This window comes from Nuphar pumila, chromosome 14 (genome assembly GCF_984573655.1).
Source record: "Nuphar pumila chromosome 14, dmNupPumi1.hap1.1, whole genome shotgun sequence".
NCBI classification, from domain to species: Eukaryota; Viridiplantae; Streptophyta; class Magnoliopsida; order Nymphaeales; family Nymphaeaceae; genus Nuphar; species Nuphar pumila.
Genome location: NC_143262.1, coordinates 19534650 through 19554862, shown reverse-complemented (window position 1 = coordinate 19554862; position 20213 = coordinate 19534650). Strand labels below are relative to the sequence as shown.

At 35.1% G+C, this 20213-nt stretch overlaps 1 protein-coding gene and 2 non-coding genes across 4 annotated transcripts in view; all 3 read left to right on the top strand.

Moving 5' to 3' along the window:
• The window catches only part of LOC149816571 (metal tolerance protein 4-like), a 49645-nt gene extending 34971 nt beyond the window's left edge, over positions 1-14674 (top strand). For both annotated transcript variants that reach the window (XM_089988176.1, XM_089988175.1), the window contains exons 4-7: positions 7223-7401; positions 7490-7640; positions 8028-8161; positions 14332-14674. In XM_089988176.1, coding sequence (XP_089844302.1) covers positions 7223-7401; positions 7490-7640; positions 8028-8161; positions 14332-14511 — 644 coding nt within the window. In that variant the 3' untranslated portion in view covers positions 14512-14674. The remainder of the gene's footprint in view (positions 1-7222; positions 7402-7489; positions 7641-8027; positions 8162-14331) is intronic.
• A 4111-nt stretch (positions 14675-18785) lies between these two features.
• On the top strand, positions 18786-18867 carry LOC149816570 (small nucleolar RNA snoR117). Its single transcript, XR_016427770.1, has one exon. It is a non-coding gene; the product is annotated as a small nucleolar RNA snoR117 (small nucleolar RNA).
• An 83-nt stretch (positions 18868-18950) lies between these two features.
• LOC149816569 (small nucleolar RNA snoR116) lies at positions 18951-19036 on the top strand. The gene has a single exon (XR_016427768.1). It is a non-coding gene; the product is annotated as a small nucleolar RNA snoR116 (small nucleolar RNA).
• The last annotated feature ends 1177 nt before the right edge of the window (positions 19037-20213 follow it).

The following is a 20213-nucleotide window of genomic DNA, read 5'->3' as shown; positions in this document are numbered from 1 at the left end:
TCTGCCTTTTCTCCTATGTTGAAATATCAGTAAGGGTTGTGAGAGAAGAGTACTTAAACATTATAAAGTTGATATTTGAAAAACACAAGGATATTGGGATTGTTAGAAGTTCTGGATTTAGAAGAGAATCTTTGAAATATTGGGAGACTCAATTTTTTGGATTCATAAGAAAATCAAGAATGGCCGTAATAGAGTACTGAAATTCATATTGAAACTAATATCAAATTGTCAGAGGTCAAAGGCTTTTTCTTTTCAAAATAAAGTCTGGCAATAATGAAGGTCTTGTCAAGATTATGAACAGATCAAGGTGACATGAAATGATGAAAGTTAAATTTTTATGATTTGGTGTGAACTAATTTAATATCAATATTTAGTTGTTTTTTAATGAAAGTCATGCTCAGGATCTTGGAGACTTCTCCATTCCTTTTCATGAGATGAATCGTGACTTCATGCGCAAGATTCAAAAGAAAGAAATTGCAGAGGCTTTGAAGAAAATAAAATCAAGAAGGGCAGTTGGCCCAGATGGTATACCTATTGAGGCTTGGAAATGCTTGGGAGAGAAAGGTTTAGAATGGTTGACAAATCTTTTTAACAAGATTTGGCGGACAAATAAGATGCCTAATGAGTGGAGGAAGAGTACTTTGGTGCCTCTATATAAGAATAAGGGTGATATACAAGATTGCACAAACTATCGTGGTATAAAACTCATGAGTCATACTATGAAACTTTGGGAGAGGGTGATTGAGTCTAGGTTGAGGAAGGTTGTCATGATATCGGAGAATCAATTTGGTTTTATGCCTGGAAGATCAACTATAGAAGCTATACATCTTCTTAGACAACTTATTGAGAGAAATAGAGAGAGGAACAAAGATTTGCATATGGTTTTTATTGATTTGGAGAAGGCATACGATAGAGTACCTATGGACGTTCTCTGGTGGACAATGATGAAGAAAGGTGTTTCTCTCAAGTACATTAGTATAATTAAAGATATGTATGAAGGAGTAATAACCAATGTTCGCACTTGTGAAGGGGTGACAACCAATTTTCCTATAACGGTTGGGTTACATCAAGGATCTGCTTTAAGCCCTTTCCTACTTGCTATAGTGATGGATGAGCTTACGAGATCAATTCAAGAAAATGTGCCGTGGTGTATGTTGTTTGTTGATGATATTGTTTTGATTGATGAGTCTAGCGCTGGGGTTAATGCTAAGTTAGAATTATGGAGACAGATATTGGAAGCAAGAGGTTTTAAGTTGAGTAAGAGTAAAACAGAATACATGAAATGTCAGTTTAGTAAGCAACGAAGTAGTGATGAGAGTGTAGTGAAGCTTGGTGAGCAAGAAATACCGGTGGATGATTGTTTCAAATATTTGGGATCTATCATTCAAAAGTATGGAGAAATTGATGGAGATGTAAATCATAGGATAAAGGTTGGGTGGATGAAATGGAAAAGTGCAACTGGAGTGTTGTGCGATCGTAGAATGCCATTGCGGTTGAAGGTAAAGTTTTATAGGACGACTATTAGGCCCGCTTTACTATATGGTACGGAATGTTGGGCTACCAAGAGACATCATATTCAAAAAATGAGTGTAGCTGAGATGCGTATGTTGAGATGGATATGTGGAAATACAATAAAAGATAAGATTCAAAACGAGGAGATACGTAAGAAGGTAGGCGTTGCTGTGAAAATCTGATCTATCAAGAATCTCACAAGCAAGTTTAGTTTGAGACAAAAAATAGCCTCTTTGAGAATAGGCAACCTCAATTCCCAAAAAATATGTCAGAAATCCTAAGTATGACATTTCAAATTTTGAAGTCAAAATAGATTTAATGCTCTTGATTCCTTTGATATCATCACCTGTTATTAACATATCATCAACATATAACAATAATATAACAATCCCTGCATCAGATTTCTTAACAAACAATGCAGTGTCAGTATAGCATGAAGTGAAACCATTTTCAGTCATTATATTGTTAAACCTACCGTGCCAAGCCTTGGGTGCTTGTTTCAGTCCATAAAGAGCCTTACGAAGACGAAGAACTTTATTTTTAGGGATTTTCATACCAGGTGGAGCATCCATGTAAACTTCTTCATTAAGATCTCTATTTAAAAAGGCATTTTTGACATCCATTTGGTAAATATTCCATTTTCGAATTTAAGCAATGGTGATAAGACATCCGACAGTAACCATACGAGCTACTGGAGCAAATGTCTCTTCATAGTCAATCTCATATTCTTGACTGTACCCTTTAGCTACAAGACGAGCCTTATACCTTTCAAGAGAATCATCACTCTTAGTCTTGACCTTGAACACCCATCGACATCCTATAGTTTTCTTGCCATTGGGAAGAGATTGAAATTCCCAAGTGTTAGCTTTCTTAAGAGCTTTGAGTTCACTCTCCATGGCTTCTCTCCATTCAGTACATTGTTTGGCTTCTCCAAATTTTTTTGGTTCAAAATAAGAGTGAATGACACTCAAACAAGCTCGATATTTATGAGAGAAAGAATCAAAAGATACGAATCTAGAGGGAGTCCTTCTAGTTCTTTCAGTTCTCCTAGGATGAGAATCATGAGTGAAAATAGTCTCACTAGGTTCACTATATAATTCAATAGCACTCCTAAAGGTGCTTCTATCTCTATGCGAATAAGTGATGGGTTCTCTAGATACATTTTCTTCTTGAGGGGTAGAAGGGTTAGAGTTATTGTTGATCACAACCATTTCATTTTCACTATTATATGTTGATTTATCATCACTAGAGATATCATCATCCTTAGATAAAAGGTCAAAAAGAAAGGAGTAATCAGCATTTTCTAAATGAGATTCACTTTTTTCAAAACCACTATCATTTTCCAAAAAAGTTACATTCCTTGAAACATATAATTTATCATTCTTAGAGTCATAACATCGAAATCCTTTTTGAGTTTCCGAATAGCCAAGGAAAGCACAAGGAATGACTTTTGGTGAGAGCTTATCATTTTTATCGGTAAGAACAAAGCACTTACAATCGAAAACTCTCAACCTATTATAATCAGGTTCTTTTTCATATAGAATCTCAAAGGGAGAAATTTTATCTAAATTTTTGGATGGAAGTCGGTTAATAAGATAGACGGAAGCAAGAGCCGCTTCGGCCCAAAAATTTTTAGGAATATTTTGGGAAATGAGAAGGGTTCTAGTGGTTTCAATGATATGCCTATGCTTTCTTTCGTCCAAACCATTTTGTTGTGGGGTCTTAGGACACGATCTTTGATGGACAATGCCACATTCCTCAAGATATTTTTTAAACTCATTAGAGAGATATTCACCTCCGGAATCGGTCCTAAATATCTTTAAATTACTATTAAATTGATTTTTAATCATCATATGATATGTTTTAAAACATGAAAAAACTTCATGCTTATGTTTGAGAAAATGTATCCAACAATATCGTGAGAAATCATCCACAAAAATCACATAGTAAGCAAAACCACCTTTGGATATGACAGGTGTCGGTCCCCAAACATCCGAGTGAATAATTTCAAAAGGTTTAGTACTAAACATAGTTCTTGGTTTAAAAGGTATACTTCTCATTTTTCCAAGAATACAATCATTACAAGAGAAAGTATTTTTACAAAGATCTTTAACAAAATGTAGATAGGATAACTTGGTAATGTTGGGATGACCAAGTCTCTTGTGCCAAACATTTATGTCTTTATGTTCGGCCACATTACAAAAGGCGTTTTTAGGAATTTGAAGAAAATCCACATAGTACAAGTCTCCTTTCTTGAGCCTTCCCCAATCAATCTCCCGGACCGGTGATCCTGTATTAAACATTTATTAGATGAGAATTGAATGTTACACCCAAGGTCCGTGAGTTGAGAAACGGAAAGCAAGTTTAAATTTAATTTTGGTATAAGTCTAATTTTTGGAATAAAGAAGTTTTGGGTTTTAAAATTTCCAATTCCCTTAATTTCTAGAGAAGTACCATCCGTGGTCGAAACAAAAGAAGGTGACACATTTTTAGAATACTCGGAAAGAGATGAAATGTTTGGGGTCATATGAAAGGATGCACCCGAATCTAAGAGCCAAGAAGTTTTACCTGGAGGAGAAGAGGTGGATACGGCGGCATCGAAAATAGCTCCCTTTAGAAGAGGTTGAAGAGCCTCCACAATTTGATTGAGAGATAGAGCTTCTTTTGAAGATTCCTCTTTGGATGGTTGAGATGTAGTTGCCATTGCTAGAAGTTTCTTCCATTTTGGGCAAACCGGTTTGATATGACCCGGTTCTTTGCAAAAGTGATACGAGATTTTGCTATAATCTCTTCTTCCTCCTTGATTTTGATTCTTAAAATGAGGAGGTCTATATGTTCTTAAATTGTTACCGGGTCTAGAAACGACATTAACACCATCACATTCTTCTTGATTTGTGGACATTGCAAGCACACTAGGATTTTGCTTGCTAATGCCCATACGAGTTTCCTCTCCACTTAATTTAGTTAAGACATCTTCAAGAGAAGGAAAGGTAAAAGAGGATAGGAGAGAAGATCTTATTTGCTCAAACTCGGGCCTTAGCCCATTCAAAAAATTGAAGAATCGGTCTTTTTCTAATTGCTTATGACGAAGCTCTATGGCTTCTCCACTCCACTTGGGTTCAAGCATGGCAAGCTCATCCCAAATTGAAGAGAGTTCCGCAAAATACTCTCTTATAGACATATCACCTTGAACAATAGTTAACGCTCTCTTTTGAAGATAATACTTATGGGACAAGTCCCTAGAAGTATACATCTTCTCAAGATACTCCCACGCTTGAGAAGCCTTTTTAAACTTTATGATGTTGGCGTTAATCCTTGTCTCAACGGAAGAGAAAATCCAAGACAAGATCTTGAAATTCTTCATTTTTCATTCCTCATGTTTCCTACTATATTCTTCAAGAGCATTAGTTCTTTCATCTCCCTCAAGGATTTTGATTTCCCCTTCTTTAACCAAAGTAATTTTAGGCTCGAGTTCCGGAATCGAGCCTTGAATGTAACCCCAAAGCCCTTTCCCTTTGATGTGAGCTTCCATATTTCCGGCCCACACATGATAATTTGAGCCATTTAGCTTGAAACCAAGAGAAAAATGGAAGTCTTTCTCACCCATTAGAGAGGAAAGAAGAAAGAAAAGAATACGTACCACAATAAGATTTTAAATCTTTCTTGTTGTAGTAATCTTCTAAAATATTGAATGAAGAAGAGCCTCCACTCCAATCACCAAAAAGTTGAAGGCACGCTTTTCGATGCACTTGATATTGAGAAGAATCACACCAATTTTTTTCTCCAAACAACCTTGCTCTGATACCATGTGAAAATCTCTACAAAAAGAGATTGTGTGTAACACCACAATACAAGAAATACAAAGAGTGCACAAAGGCACAAGGGAGAACACTCACAAGTGCACAAAGGCACGGATACACATGCACAAAAGCATGAAACAAAATGAACTTCAATTCATAAGTTCCCAAGAGGGGCTTTACAATATTGCATATGCACTCACAAAAAAGAATATGTTTACAAGGGCCACTAAGGCCTATTTATAATGCAAAAAGAAGCCACAGGTGCAACTCAATATGACTGTTGGAGCTGCACCCAACGGTCACATTTGTGACTGTTGGGGCAGCTCCAACAGCTATATGGAACCGTCCCTTTCACAACAGTCAAAAAGAAAAAAAGTGTAAAAAGCAAAAGTAAATAAAAAAAGAAAAAGTAAAAATGTTAGCCCATTAGGGTGGCTGACATCTATTGAGTAAAAGGACTGAAATACCCCTGATGGGTATTTCAGTTTACAGTTAAGAGACATAATATTTTAACAGTTGCACCCATTGAAAATAAGATGAGAGAGAATCGTTTACGGTGGTTTGGACATATTCGGCGAAGGCCTAATGATGCTCCAGTTAGAAGGATGGAGAAATGGGAAAATATTTTAGTTAAAAGAGGTCGGGGTAGGCCTAGGAAGACATGGATGGAGGTGATAGGAAAGGATATGAATGCTTTGAACCTCACCGAGGACATGGCATTGGATAGAAATGATTGGAGGAGAAGGATTCATGTGGAAGACCCAGAATGATTTTCTTTTTTGGTTCATATCGCCGACCCCAATTGTTTTGGGATGAAGGCGTAGTTGTTGTTGTTGTTGTTTGTTGTATTTAGTTGCTTTGTGTTAAAGGGATCTTTTCTTGTTTATATGTTTCTTCCTTGTTTATATACAACATTTACCTCAATGGTATTCTTATTTTGGGCTCACTAATGAAAATAGTCTTTTCTTGTTATCTTCAAGGGTAGTTTGGTCATCGACCGTCTTTTACTTTGTAAGTCCTTTTCACAATGGAATAAAGGAGAATAGTCTCTCTCTCTCTCTCTCTCTCTCTGCTTGGAAAGTAGGCATGCATCAAGAAGCAGGCAGTGTTTAAGGCACCAATTCCTGCAGCTACCTCCTAGCAATGGGCCTCCATGTCCTCGTCACTACACTCTATATGAAATTTTAGCCTTGTACTGTAACTCCCTTTCATGTTTATGATCGAATTTAATTCAAACACAATAATAAAAGGATGCCCCAGACACTAATAGATTTCACATTTATGCCAACCTGTTGTTGCTAACATGTTTTCGCCATTGTAGCTTTTGAATTACAGCACAGCACTAGCAAAAATATCTTTTGCCAGATGAGTTTGAGGTTGAACTTGTGATCAAGCATTTGGCTTTTAACCTGTAATCATATTGATTTTGATAGAGGCTTTGCGGTGATTACAAAGAAACAGGTTGCTTTGAAATACAAACTTTCAATTATTTTCAGATTGGGTATAATCCTTTGATCGAATAGGATTTGATTTGGATAACAGTAGTGATTAAGTGCCAGATGTGTCAGAAAAGTTTCAAATGGTGTTGTATCTGAATCTGAAACTATTGGCTTTGAATAAGAAACAAATATTTCTTTCAAAAAAAAAAGGAAACAAGTGGAAATATTAAAGTTTTAGATCCATAATGTTACTTCATATTTACTATTCCTCCGGTTGAGCAAATTTGTTTGGATCTAAAGGGCCCTTAATGAAATGCAGGTTCATTGAAAGGAACCAGAAAATGTTGTTTGTGAATGTCATTCAGTTCATCTAGCATCCAGTCTAGTATTATATGGATGAAATGAAGCTAAGCTTGAAGAAGTGAATCATGACTTTTTCAAATTGAGTTATGATGCACTGGCTACTTGCAGGTTTTCAGGTGCTGATACAAGCTGTAGAAGATTTAGCTGAAAATAAACCTCCATCCAAAATGACTTCAGCGCAGTTGGTGTGGTTGTACTCAATTATGCTGACTGCCACTGTTGTGAAACTTGGTCTTTGGTTTTATTGCAGGCGGTCAGGAAGTGACATAGTCCGAGCTTATGCAAAGGTTTTGCTCAAATAGCTGCTCAGTTTTTATATATAGAGAGATTTTTCAAACAAAATCTTAATGTTTCTTTTTTCATCTGATGATCCAGGATCATTATTTTGATGTAGTCACGAACGTGGTAGGTCTTGCTGCAGCTGTCCTAGGAGATAAATTTTATTGGTGGATAGATCCTGTTGGAGCCATCATTCTTGCAGTTTATACTATAACTAATTGGTCTAAGACTGTTATGGAAAATGCAGGTTGGTTGCTTCTCTAATTTTATTAAAATTTATAGAGGTTCTTGGCTTTCAAGTTCTTGTGCTGGCACAATGGGCTGATGAAACTTTCACATCTATTTTTTATTTTGATATTAATCTTGCATCTCAATGGCACATGGATACTAGAATTCATTGGTTGGTTTATTGACTTCATGATTGATGTGTCCTTATAATTAAATAAGGAGACATAAATTTGTCAACCTTTTGGAAGATAAACAGAAATGATTGAGAATTGAAATCTAGATATTTGTGATAATATAGTCCAATGAATAAATAGTTTTCTGTGAATGCTCAGGTAAGTTAGCAATTTTATCATATAATTCATGCCTCTTGTTAGAATGTAAAATGACCTTGGACATCATGATGCAGCTTCGTTGGTAGGACAATCAGCCCCACCTGAAATGTTGCAGAAATTGACATATCTTGTCATAAGGCATCATCCTCGAATCAAGCGGGTGGACACTGTTCGAGCCTACACGTTTGGTGTTCTTTACTTTGTAGAGGTCAGCAATTAACTTTTCACAAAATAATGATGCAAATACGTGAATAACGGTGATGATGATGTGCTATTTCATACTTAGCCTCGTCATCCTCCATCTTCTTGGCTCGATAGGCTCATAGTTAACATGCACCTCCTCCTCCATCTTCTTCTTGTGCTTGATTGTTTAATAGTTTTTATGTTAAAAGATTCTGAAGATACCTAAAAGTTTTTATCATTGACATTCTTTTAGGCTCTGTTTGGGAGCTACAGATGGGTGGGAAGATGGGATTTGATGAATCCCACCTGCTCAACCTATCCACTTGGGTATTTGGAAGCTGAGATTTGGGAGATGGGAATGGTGATGGAAGTGGAGAAGGGCGTGGAGATGAGCCCTTTTCAACTACATCTTCACAAGGATGTAATTTGCATCACCCATTTCGTCTCCACTCCCATCATCACTCCTCTCCAACACCGGCTCCCAGACAGAGGCTCATTGTCTGCATGCTTTGATTTGTCTTCCAACATGCATTCTCTTGGCTATTGGTTCTATTTCATTAATAATCACCCTTATGCTGGCATAAACTAGAAGCAAAGTGATGTCAATTGTTAGAAAGTGAGTTGGAATACATTGAGTTCAATAATGAACCCATACTTATGCACGTGAAGTGCAAATACACCCATTAAAGGGAAACAACACAAGCACATAATGTGCTAACCCATAAAACCCATAAAAAGGGAAAAATATGACATAAAGTCATAAGTTGCATATCATTGAAGAAACAATGGACAAGGGGTAAAAACCCCATTACAATGGAGCATAAGCTCCCTCAAGAAGTAAGAAATACAAAGGGGGAGACCCCTATTTATAACACAAGAAAGAAGCCACCTAGGGGGCTCCCAAAGGAGTCGTTGGGAGCCCCCAACGGTCACATTTGTGACCGTTGGGGGCTCCCCAACGACTCTTTGGGGAGCCACCCAAGGTTGCGCAAACCACGAAAAAGGAAAAAATAAAAAATAAATTTAAAAGGAAAATTACAAACATATTCCCAATAGAATATGCGTAAAATAGTGAAATGTCTAAACTACCCCTATGCCTATAAATAGAAAAATATATATTTTATATATATAATTAGGATAATACATATGCATATATACCATATATGAATATGTATTATGCTTTATATATATATAATATATATATATTACAAATGTTGAATGATACATTTTAACACCCCCCCTCAAGCTTTGCGTGGGGGAACAAAAAGATTGAAGACGGCAAGAAGTAGAATCTCAAAGCTTCAAGTGCCTTCAGTACGAATGCCATTGTAAATGTCTTCCTCCAATGTCTTTATCGATGAGCACCTTCTATCCAAGGTACTTCTTTTCCTCTTATCTTCAGGATCCTGAGAAAAAACAACAAAAGAACAAGTAAACAATATCTTTGCACTTTACTCAAAAAAGAACATTCCTAACAAGGTGCAAAAATTTATGCATAATAAGATGGTTACTTTAGCATGAACCGAAGAAATTTAGAAAACCAAAAGTTTCTAAATCATACATCATGTTTAAACAAAATGAGCGGAAGCAAAAAATATGTAAAAGTAAATTGCAAGAATGCATAATGCATTCATAAGGTCCACCATTGGACAAATATAACCCATAATGGGGAATAACAAAATGGTCCACTAAGGGACACCACAATAAGCCTACGAAGAGGCATGATATACATAAACATTATTGAATGAGGGCCCAAAAAAGCCATAAAGAGCATATGCATATACTTATCATGAAATGTATTAATACTCAAAGAACTCATTAATGATCATGCTTCAAACATGTAATGAAGTGCCAAACAAGAGAAACAAAGTCTCCAAGCATACTTTAGGCAAAATAAACCCAAGAGTTCACAAGGTTTTAAAATCATTTATGAAAGACATACTTAATACACATTTTGCATATAAGGGTGGCAAAAACAATAAGCACTTAATATATAGATTAAATGCTAAGAAATCAACTTGATATGCATATCAAAAATATGATTTGCTTGAAAAACACAAGTCATGAATGAAATTTTGCAAATTTCAACAATAGTTTATCCATTACAAACATCTTCCTCATTAGTTCTCAAAAAACCCATAAATCAAGTGTATAAGCTACTAGATCAAGAATATAAAGCCATTAAAGGCCAAAGACACACACAAAGGTGTGTAAAAGATCCTCTTGTCTACATATAATAATACTTGACATAAGTGCATCTACGACAACAACAAGAGCATACATGCCAACATGGACTAAAAAGTATCTCTTGTCTACGTAAAAATACCCTTAAAACCAAGTATGTTCAGCTACTAGAACAAGAATAATAAGCCAACCATGGGCTAATACATAATACATCTCTTGTCTACATATGATGACACTTGAAATGAGTGAAATAAGCCAACCATGGGCATACATCTAAGCGACTAGAACAAGGACACAAACGCCAACATAGGCTAAAAATCACACACCATGGTGTGAATCAACGTGCCTTGTCTACATATAAAAACACTCAAGTCAAATGTGTTCAGCTATTAGACCAAGAAAGCAAAAAGCCAACAAAGGGCTAAAAACACACGAAGATGTAATAAAATTCTTGTCTACATATGATGACACTTAGATAATGGGCATAAAAGGAAAAGACTTTTGAGGCAATAAACTTGTAATGAAAATAAACCTCGAATGAAACAATATTCCTTTTTAAAAAAGAATACTCATAATAACATTTTGGAATAGATGCAAGTAAAACGTATCTTCAACAAGATACTACAACCGATAAAATAATATTCTTTAGAACAAATGTGTGAATATACACACCAAGAACACTTGTGAAAAAACACAAGAACACATGTGCACAACGAGCACAAAATACGGAATCACAAATGTGCAAATGCACTCATAAGATTCATAAACAAATAAAAGGTTGGGCTATAATCCCAAAACATCTTGATTTTAAAAGTACCTTAAAACATTTAAGGTTTCAAATACCATATGTCCATCACATTTACATAGAAGCATCCATAATATCAATGGCACAAGAGAAAAAATGAGTGACACACTCATAATTAGAGATCAAATAACAAATCATTTTAGAGTCCCAAGGTGCCCATAACTCACCTTGACAACCATCTATAATATGAAAGGTGGACAATCTAAAAATGATACAACACGAGGTGCCCATAACTCACCTCGACAAACATCTCTAATATAACAATACTAAGGCCAAATAAATGATGCATTAAATAACATGTGATGGACAAACATAAATGCCACAAAAGGGCAATAAACACATAAGGAATCATTTTCCAAATAAAAGTTTTTACAAAGAGGACCGATTAACAAATTGAATCAAAGGTCCAATATAATCCATAAAAACAATTTTGCATAAACACGAATTATGCTTAATCTTCAAAAGAAGTCTTGTACACCAAAAAAGGCTTACTATGCAACATAACATGAAATATTAAGCAACATCATGTGTATGAACCGATTTGGAACAAACAAGCCTTAACTATGAAAGACATAAGGTGCAATTAAACGGTGAAGTTGGTGAAGTTCAAAAATAACAAACTTAGGCCAATATAGGCATTCATAAAGATGGTGAATTTCGAAAAACTTATGAAATCTACTATTGCAACTTAAAAATGATAAACAATCATGAAATCTTCATAAAAGAGTATATACTCACAAGAAGATTATAAGGACCGAAAGGCTCCTTAAGGAGAGTTTGAACAAAAAAACATATACAACTCCCAAAGAAGGAGAAAACTCCATTAAAGTGGAAGAAATCCCAACAAAATAGATTCATTAACAAAACCTTATGATAAATAAGATTGTACTATGGCTTAAATAAAAAGTAAACATTTATTGAGGAAAAATTTAACACTCTTAAGTTTTATCAAAAAACATGACTTAATAGATTATTACCTACTCCTAATGTAATAAGTACACAATAAACATTAGTGAAGACCATAACTTTTGTAATGAAATATGCGGAAAAGCAAAAGAGTGCATTAAGCACTTACAACATTCACTAATGAACAAACAAAAGGGCAAACACCAAAACCCACAAGAGACAATCACAACATAAAAATATAAATGTCTCTTATTGAAAAGAGAGAGAACTCTCTAAATGTTGAAAACATCCTTAAGAGTGTAAAGATGGAAAGAAAATCACCATATTCCATAAAACCATTTTAAAACTTAATTCAACCGGTATTAAAAAAAAAACTTTCTTAATTAAATGTTGCTCATATAAAACGGACACATAATATGGAAATTTTCATATATGCCAAACATTTTTCAAAAAACTATATTTCACAAGCATTTTAATCTTAACATACATTTCTTTAAAGACTAAACATTCATATAAAGGTATTTTCATAAACAAGGTTAGGTTTAAAATGTAAATTCAAAGTTCCAACGGTCATAAATTTTTACTGATCCATTAAAGCAAGTTTTGAGCAATCATATATCTAATTTTTCGCCAAACAAGTTATCATTTAAAGTTTTTCAAAGAAAAACATACGAAAACGATTCAATGGAGTAGCAAGAAACTCAAAAAAGACATAATGACAAAAAGCACACATAAAGAAAAGAACATATTCAATTCTTCATACAATACTCAAAGAAATAGAATGCATACCGAATAACTATAAGAAAGACAATAGAGAGAAATGAATACTTCACCATTTTTCTTTAACAAATTCTTGAATAGCACGCTTCCCGATGCACCAAAGAGCAACTCGATCTCAACCTTGCTTTGATACCATGTTAGAAAGTGAGTTGGAATACATTGAGTTCAATAATGAACCCATACTTATGCACGTGAAGTGCAAATACACCCATTAAAGGGAAACAACACAAGCACATAATGTGCTAACCCATAAAACCCATAAAAAGGGAAAAATATGACATAAAGTCATAAGTTGCATATCATTGAAGAAACAATGGACAAGGGGTAAAAACCCCATTACAATGGAGCATAAGCTCCCTCAAGAAGTAAGAAATACAAAGGGGGAGACCCCTATTTATAACACAAGAAAGGAGCCACCTAGGGGGCTCCCAAAGGAGTCGTTGGGAGCCCCCAACGGTCACATTTGTGACCGTTGGGGGCTCCCCAACGACTCTTTGGGGAGCCACCCAAGGTTGCGCAAACCACGAAAAAGGAAAAAATAAAAAATAAATTTAAAAGGAAAATTACAAACATATTCCCAATAGAATATGCGTAAATTAGTGAAATGTCTAAACTACCCCTATGCCTATAAATAGAAAAATATATATTATATATATATAATTAGGATAATACATATGCATATATACCATATATGAATATGTATTATGCTTTATATATATAAAATATATATATATATATATATATATATTACAAATGTTGAATGATACATTTTAACAGTCAATGTCATGGTTCACCCGTACTAGACCTTCTATTGATACCCTTTCTATAGCTCCCATGATTAAATACATTGCTAGGAGATGCTCCCTCTAGTTGATCTGATCTTGTTGTGACCTCAATGAGCCAACAGGATTGTAGTTTGTAACTAAAAATAAATAATGCTACTGTAATCCAGCTCCAAGTAGCTGGTGTTCTCTGGGTAGAAGTTGCATATGGCTCCACAGCTTTGTGTTGATTTTTCATGGAGTCTCATATGACAAAAGAAGGCCATTTCTGAGTGGTTAATTAGGTTTTATCGCTCAATAGAATTGGATTATCTTTTCTGAAAAATCAAGCATTAATTCATTAAGCAGGCATTTTTGTTAATTTCATCACGAACTCTTTGTGCTGAAGTAAAAGCTCTGAACTTAGGGGACTTGAACTGAGTTAATAATCCTGGTACCAAGTTGCTTACCATGTCAGTCGTGGTATCCAGTCTGTTGAAGGAAAATATGTTGCTCTTTTTTGGCATCATGTACTTCCAATTCTAATTCTAGGCCTTTTGTTGGACCCAGTTTAGGACCACTGCATAGTCCATGCAATTCTCTACAACTTTGTCAAATACTGGAGGCTTACTCCTTTTTTTCCATGCTTCTACAAAATTGGTTTTAATGTTGACTATAGTCCAAGAAAAGTTAATTGTGCAACCATTACATCAATTTTTTGAAGGGAGATTCATTTATTTGTCAATGCTTCCTTAACAGGTTGATATTGAACTTCCAGAAGATCTGCCACTTAAAGAAGCACATGCCATTGGTGAATCTTTACAGATCAAGATTGAAGACCTTCCTGAGGTAGAACGAGCTTTTGTTCACCTTGATTTTGAATGTGATCATAAACCAGAGCATTCTATTGTCAGTAGGTTGCCAAGCACTCAGTCTTGAATCTTGGATGAGGAATCCTGTTTTCATTTCCGTTGTATACAAATGGTTTTACGATTTAAACTGGACGTCCTCTTTACATATAGGAGGACAAATTTTTGTAAACAAAATAAACATGGCATGTTCAGGTTTTGCTCATTTACCTGTGGATTTAGCTCCTGACTCAGCTTGTGCTTGTGTATAGCCTTAGATGAACTGAGCTTGAGCTCGGCTGATCTCTAAATGAGACAAGCCGAACACGAGTTGGCTTGTGCATAAAAATCTCTCTCTCTCTCTCTCTCTCTCTATATATATATATATATATATATATATATATATATATATAGAGAGAGAGAGAGAGAGAGAGAGAGAGATTCTCTGAATGTACTGTACCACCATATGGTAGTAAACACTTGATTTACGTAGAAGTAAGCTCCAAATGCAAAATCTAACCTTTGGACTAGGGCTGGGAAACAAGATGAGGTCGTTCGGCTCGGCTCGACGAGCCAAGCTACGAGCCAGATCATTTAGGTAAACAAGCTGAGCACAAACATGACAAGCTCGACTTGGATTATACTCGTTTTACATACTATATACTTATATATTATATATTTTATACATATATTAAAAAACACTCAAATAAAATTTTTAAGGAAAATGAGCTAGGTGATTGGATTGCCAAGCTCGGTTCGTAATGAGCTTGGAGATGACGAGTTGATCTTGAGCTGGAGTGTACCCTTAAAGAGCCAAGCCTTAACAACCCAAGCTCGGCTAGTTTACCAGCCCTACTTTGGACCATGTTTAACATGTTCTATTTACTATTTTCATGTGGTAAAATTGATTGAAATATAATGTTTTATGCCATGCCTGCCTGCCATCCACACACTAATTTTCCTGAATTGTGAGTGGTTGATTTTCATTGTCTAAAAAATAGGATGTTATGATGTATTGGACATGATAGAACCTTCTAACATAGTAAATAGATCATGTTAAACACATCTATAAAGTTAGATCTACCATTTGGCTAGATCCATACAAACAAAAGTGTACATATAGTATCACGAGACAAAATCACCTTATGTTTTTTCACATTATATATATATATATATATATATATACACACACACACACACAGAACTGCGATGCTTCGTCGTTTTTTTTGTTCACTCATGAGATTCAGCGGTCTTGACAGCCGCTAAATCTCTGGGCGGATTCTCAAATTTTTGAAAAAAAAGAACATGCAGCATTACGCTAATGCTGCACGTTTGACCGAGTTTGAATGAAAACCCGTTTGAACATATGGCTTTTCCTATATATATGAGTAATGCTATGGGGCTTGGGGAGCACCTACTCTAAATCATAGTTGTAGGTTGCATATTCTCAATCAGACCTTATAGATGTACTTAACATAGTTTATTTAATAGGAATCATGTTTTTTGGACATAAAAATATGTTTTTTAAGTGATGAAATTTTGGTACATTGAGCTGTGTTGATTTTTTAAGATCTTAAAAAACATACATAGATGCCATAATCACATGATCCAAAACTTGTTTTCCATTAAATAATGATTGTAGATCATATCTGATCAATAAAAAAGCTCAAATTTTAAAAATTTGAATCTTAAGTGATAGTAGGCATTTCGGGAGCACCCTATCATTACTATATATATATATATATATATATATATATATATATATATATAGAGAGAGAGAGAGAGAGAGAGAGAGAGATCCCCTTGTCCTCCATTCAAAAAGTCTGTGTTAGCTATGTTTTTCTTTTTTAATCTGATCATATGGATGTGATCTCCATGGTTGAAAAAATGTGAATCAACTCTTGAATAATTTTTTTTTGATGTATAGGTAAGATTTTATAAGGATTAAAAAATCAATTGTTTTAAAATTTCTGAAAATTTCTATGTTATAAAATCTTTCCTACCCATCAAAAAAACTTTGCACAAAAGAGTCTGTTTATATATTTTCAACCATGGAAATTACATCCATATGGTCAGATTTGCGAAAAAATATGACAAGGGGTGGAACATCTCCCTTATATATAGGGTAAATATTTGCTACTAATGAAGGTGCAAGACTAATTAGAAATCATAGGTGAAAGTTGTATTGACTCAATCTAACCACATAGGTGTGCTCAACATGGTTTGTTTGCTAAGGATTATGCCTTGGATCATGCTTTTCTGATGTAAAAATTTGATATTTTTAGTTATAAAATTTTGGCATATTGTGGGCCATTGATTTTTGAAACCGGTGCTAAATGAAACATGCTATTGGATTTTTGATATTTTTTTCACAATTCCAACCCATAGATGCGTTCAATATGATTGATTGAATTGGTGCTAAATGAAACATGCTATTGGTTTTTTGGTATTTTTTTCGCAATTCCAACCCATAGATGCATTCAATATGATTGATTTACTAAAAATCAACACTTAGATCATACATTTTGGATGAAAAAATGGTATTTGGAGCGTAACATTTTATAAAAGTTATAGGCCATTGATTTTTTGAAACCTTATAAAAATCTATCCATGAGCCTGAATCAAATGCTCAAAGAACTAATTCCCATAAAAAACAAGCATATAGATCACGTTTGTACTGTCAAAATTTAAAAAAAAAATACGGAAAATCTAATAACATGTTTCATTTAGCATTGTGCCCATTTAATAGGTTTCCAGATATAGGAAAATTGAAATATGTAAATAAGCAAAATATGTAAATAAGCAAAATATGTAAACTAGTATGAACCGAGATTTTTATAGGTTTTTGCAAATCTAACCCAGCAGATGCATTTGGCGTGGTCCATTTGCTTGGAATCGACTATTGGATCATCATAATCGGATCAAGAAATGTGATTTTGTATGCTTGAATATTTATGAAAATTTTGAGTAGTTGATTTTTAAACCTTAAAAGATCCTTTTTAATTAGATGATTTAAGAGTCTGTTTTTATAAAACAAATCATCTGGATTGCATCCATGCAATGGAATTTTAGTAAAAAATATAAAAAAAAACTATAAAAATTTCAATGCATATACCAGTTTACATATTTTGTTGATTTCATATTCCAGATACCTCTCTCTCTCTCTCTCTCTATATATATATATATATATATATATATATATATATATTGTTATTTTAAAAAAGTAACAATTTTTGTGTCAATATGATGGGTATGTTAGGCTCTGCCAACCCCAAACACGTATGTCGAGCTAAACAATATGACAGATTTGGAATTAGAGTGAAAATTTGAAACTTTGTATCAGTTGCCAGGCTGACACGAACGAAAATCTGATCCTCCCCATCGACGGCTCTGACACGACTGCTAGGGCTAAGAAACAAAGACAAGCAATTTGCAACTTGGCTTGAGTCCAACTTGTAAAGAGCTTGTTTGAACTCGTGAAGTAAGCTTGGCAAGCCGAACATGAACAAAGGGATAGACTCGTTGAATATTAATCAAATGTATTTTAGATATCTTTTACATCATAAGAGTTTAGATGGTAGAAGTATTTAGCTTGTAAGCAATAAGCTTAGAGTTTAGATGATTTGATTGAAATAGTGTATTTATTTTGTAAATGAGGCAATTTGAGCTTCTTTCGGTACTTTTAGAAAATCCTTTTTTTATTTAACAAGCTAGCACGATCTCAGACTCGTTTGACTCGGGCTTACAAATGAGCTCGTGCTCGGTCTCAGTTAGGTTCGTTTGGCTCGTTTTCTAGCCCTGCTGGCCGCTCACCACATAAACAAGTCAGGTACCAACTAATGGCTGTATACAACAGTCTAACAGGCCCGAACAAATTGCCAGAAGCGCCGTTCATTGCCAGAGATGGACGGTTTTACGTTGAAGTCACCCACCATGGCAAGTAGACACCTCTCACATCATCTCCTTAATATTTAAAATAAGGGCATTACACTGCCATCCATCTTGCAAGATGGACGGAAGAGGAATCCTCCTACCGGATTTCCATGCGGCAAATCCTATACCATGGATACTATATACCAATATGCAAAATTAGGGTTTTGCTTTTGCTGAGTCGTTTTCGTCGACCTCACATTCCCCCCTCTCCTTATAACCCCCTCACAATCCCATAGCCCTTTGCCTACGAGAGAGAGAGAGAGAGAGCCCTAAGCTCATCGTCGTCTGGTATTCCCTCTCTCTTGCTGAAAGAGCTCTTGTCGTCGTTGTTTTCCCTTCTCTCTTTCTCTCTGCTTTGTTTCGTTTGAGGGTGTTTTCTTTTTGTTTTCCCCTCACAAAGAATAGGAGGAAGCATTCAGATTATCTGTGGGGGGCCTGTGATGAAACGGATTGTCCGTACCATCAGAGAACATCATCGGTGACGACTTATCTCTCTAGCTTTACCCTGAGGCCACTCCCCCTTTTCCATTCTTTTTTTGTCGTTTTCTTTTGTTTTTCTTTTTTTTATTAACTTAGTTGCAAATTATGCAAATAGGCAGGCTATGATGATCGAACAAAGATACCATCAAACTCTGAGAGGTCTTACTGTGAAGGACTAATAGTGCCTTTTATCTTCTGAGCCTGTGATATTTAATTTTTTCCCTCATGGTTTTCTTTTTCAGAATGTGAGTTTTCTTTTTGTTTTTTCTGATTTGTGATCATCTGGGTTCTCTTTCTTTTATTTCCTTCTGGTTTTTGTCGTTGGGTGTGTTGGTGTGGGTGTCTTGGGGCTTGGTAATTCGGGTGGGAGGCCTTGTGAAGGCAACAAATTAGAGTCTCTGATGTGCTTCTTGATAGTGCATACAGCGCTGTACGTTGCCGAAAGGAAATTTGGGGTCTGAGATTCTGGGATATTCCATGTTCTCTATCGTGGTCTTTCCATTCTGATGATCCTACATTCATCCCACCGCTGCCAAACTGTTTTCATTAGGTGCTGTTTTTTTTATCACGATTCTGAGGTTGAGATTATCTTTTTCTTGGTTTTCGTGCGTTTTTGCTTTCCTCAATTCTGGAAAATTCTCAAGCTTCCTTTGGGAGTTGTTGGGTATGTACAACTTTTCATGCACACAAATTACATGGTTTCATTTTCAACAGAATTCATTCCTTGTGTTTTGTTCAATAGAGTCTTTGTCCCCTTCTTCTCCAAGAAAGATTTTTATTGCCTCGTAGTTATTAACTATAAACTTAAATGGTTTTCTCATTTGATGTACCTTCTTGGATGCAAAATTCTTATATTCCGTTATACCAAAACCCAACTATCAAATTAACGATTGTAAAATTAATTCAAGATAGTTACATTTTTAACTTCGTTTGTAGGTATAGGTTGAGACTTGTACCAAGGCTTTATTCCTCCATTGACTAACTGTAAAACCAACAATTTTAATTGGTCTTTGCCCCGAGTTGCGACATGGGTCTTGACAAAAAACCCTAGCAGGGAATTGCTCAAATCTTTACTTGCAGCAAAAATAAGTTTTAATGTCTAAATTGGCTTAAAAAAGAAACACTTGAACCATCGAAATAATACCAGACATTAAGAAAGACTAAGCTCTCCACGGTGAAGTACAAATTAAATCAAAACTGCGATATGCAAAAATAAAACAGCTGAAGCTCTCTAGCCCACGATTTGAACTTGTCATGCCTTCAACAACACGTATAACGTCCAGGTTCCCAAACACTTGAGGAATAAAAGGGGCCGTTTTGTTAGTCTCAATACGAAAGACTAGGTTTTCTAAAATTTTAACTTGTACATTAATGCCCCTC